At 44.8% G+C, this 2,500-nt stretch overlaps 1 protein-coding gene across 1 annotated transcript in view; it reads right to left on the reverse strand.

The window, feature by feature from the left end:
- Positions 1–2,500, reverse strand: part of LOC130404008 (MAM domain-containing glycosylphosphatidylinositol anchor protein 1) — a 132,742-nt gene that overhangs the window by 95,371 nt on the left and 34,871 nt on the right. The window contains exon 2 of the mRNA XM_056608593.1: positions 1,343–1,482. Coding sequence (XP_056464568.1) covers positions 1,343–1,482 — 140 coding nt within the window. The remainder of the gene's footprint in view (positions 1–1,342; positions 1,483–2,500) is intronic.

Raw genomic sequence — 2,500 nt, forward strand, 5'->3', positions numbered from 1 at the left:
TGATTTTAGTGTGTATTGGGTACAGCTTTGTGTGTGTGTGTGTGTGTGTGTGTGTGTGTGGTGTGTGTGTGTGTGTGTGTGTGTGTGTGTGTGTGTGTGTGTGTGTGTGTGTGTGTGTGTGTGTGTGTGTGTGTGTCCCGTAGTCTCCATGCATGTTTTCTTAAAGTCTTTTGGCTGAGCTTCATACCACCTCTGTTGTCTCTTCATCTATCTGTTCTCTTTCTTTTCTTACACCGGTGCACAACTTTCACCTTTACAGTAACTCACACACACACCCACACATGCACAAACACACACACACACACACACACACACAAACACAACACAACACACACACACACACACACACACACACACACACACACACACACACACACACACACACACACACACACACACACACACACACATACAAATAGACACACTCAAACTCACGCACACACACACACACATGTTTACGATGTCACAGCTTAAGCCAGAGGATCAGGAAGTGTGTTCCACTTCCCTAAATTGATATTTTAGTGTTTACAAAAGTGGATCCTATATGAATACAACACAACAAAATATGGAATCACTGCAGTTACTTTTTACTACCAAGAAAACGTGTGTTAAAGCCGATCTTATTGAACATTCAAACAACATAAATATCGACATCACCATCCACATATAGCCCACGGGCTCCAGCCCCATAGACCACAGTAGTCCGACATAATTGATGTGATGCCTCCAGCATTCACACGATGTGTTCTTCATAAACAACTTTATTGGGTGAGTAGTGGGCAGGGCTCCACTATTGATATTCTCAGGTGTTATTATTATTCTTTCTTTATTATTCTCTGCCAACTTTGGGACCATTCGGCCCAAACACCATTTTACCTAGAGACTCCATTACATTTTAAAATGTTAATCTTTGCTTGGAATCGTGAGTTATCATTCACATTTTTTTATATTATATATCATATTCAATTTGAAAATATTATATTTTATAATGTTGCTCTGACATTTAAACTATTTCTGATTTCATAACAATAAACTCACATACTTGAAGGGACAGACATGTGGGAAATCCACGTGTTTGTCTACTTCAACTGAGCATGTCCAACAAATAGTAGTCCAAGGTTGGTAACATAGCCAAGGTTTGAGGTTAGCCTATCCATACATGGCCGGTTGTCTTCTTCTGGTAGAAGCGACTCAAAAACTGGTAGATGCGACTCAAAAACGAATGTTTTTAATTTCTTGCTAACCACATAAAATAGTTGTTTTTCACATGAAAGCTGAGAATCCAGAGATTCCAACTGTATGAGCCATGCTGCCACAGTGAGGGTGTGGCGGTGGTACGTACTGGGGGCCGAGGATGTCCCTTGACGATGCACTGGAGCACCAGAGTGTCTCCTTCCTTGATGGTGTAGATCCTCTCGCTGATGTTGTCATCCTTCACATTGCACGCTGCGCCCGAGTGTATGATCTGGGCGTTGGCAGGAGCTGTGCATGAAAACACACACACACACACACACACACACACACACACACGCACGCACGCACGCACACGCACACGCACGCACACGCACACACACACCACATACAGGGACAGAGAAAGAGAGAATGATCAACTATACAGTCAACTCTTGGGCACTAGTAAAACATAGATTATACAGAGGAAAAACACATACAGAGGTAAGGCTAATGCTAATCCCCCACTACAGGCTGCAGTATGAAACCACGCATGATGACGGCGTTGGCCTGACACTTTACGGCAAAATCACCTGGCTCAGCTTGGCTCAGTAAAGACCCAGGAGGAGAGTCTGCACGGGTATGCGAGCATTGCTCAGACAGCCTCGCATCAGTGGTGATGGAGCGAGAGAGTGGTGGGGGCAGCAGGTGGAGGGAGACGAGGCAATGGAGGGGGCATGCAGGCCCCAAAGGAAGATGTAGCAAAATCATTAACTGGGATTAAAATCTGTTCAATGAGGGAAAAAAAGGCTGGCTCCTGTGTGTGGATCTGGCCGTTCGTTAGACTGCTGCTGCCAACGGGTTTGGAGTGTGACGGGAATGTCCGAAGAATCGTTGGAGACATGCAAGGGATTGATCCCGCAATGACTGCAACCTAACAGCATGGGGCTGAGCTGAATAACTGGAGCATGTTGCAGTGCCTGTTAAGCCCCATGTCCACTGGGCTTAACAGGCTCCGAAAAGAGCCTGTTAGGCCTGCCCTTCCTATGGGACAGAGCGTCAGAGCTCAACCTAACGTCCACTCCACTCCAGGCATTGAGAGGCTCTCAGATCTATAGGGATCCAAGCTAGGAGGGGCCTATTTTTGTGTCGCCAAGAGTTCAAATGTTTTCATCTTTGATGCTGAGCTTTCATCAACAATGTCAACCAATCACATTCCAATATGATATTGTTTATTGTGGGGAAAATATTGTGAAGGGGGCATTCCATTAAAGTGCTAGAAAGCGATATAAAACATGCATACACAGAAGAGTAAACTAATTATTGTGTG

This window comes from Gadus chalcogrammus, chromosome 14 (genome assembly GCF_026213295.1).
Source record: "Gadus chalcogrammus isolate NIFS_2021 chromosome 14, NIFS_Gcha_1.0, whole genome shotgun sequence".
Lineage (NCBI taxonomy): Eukaryota > Metazoa > Chordata > Actinopteri > Gadiformes > Gadidae > Gadus > Gadus chalcogrammus.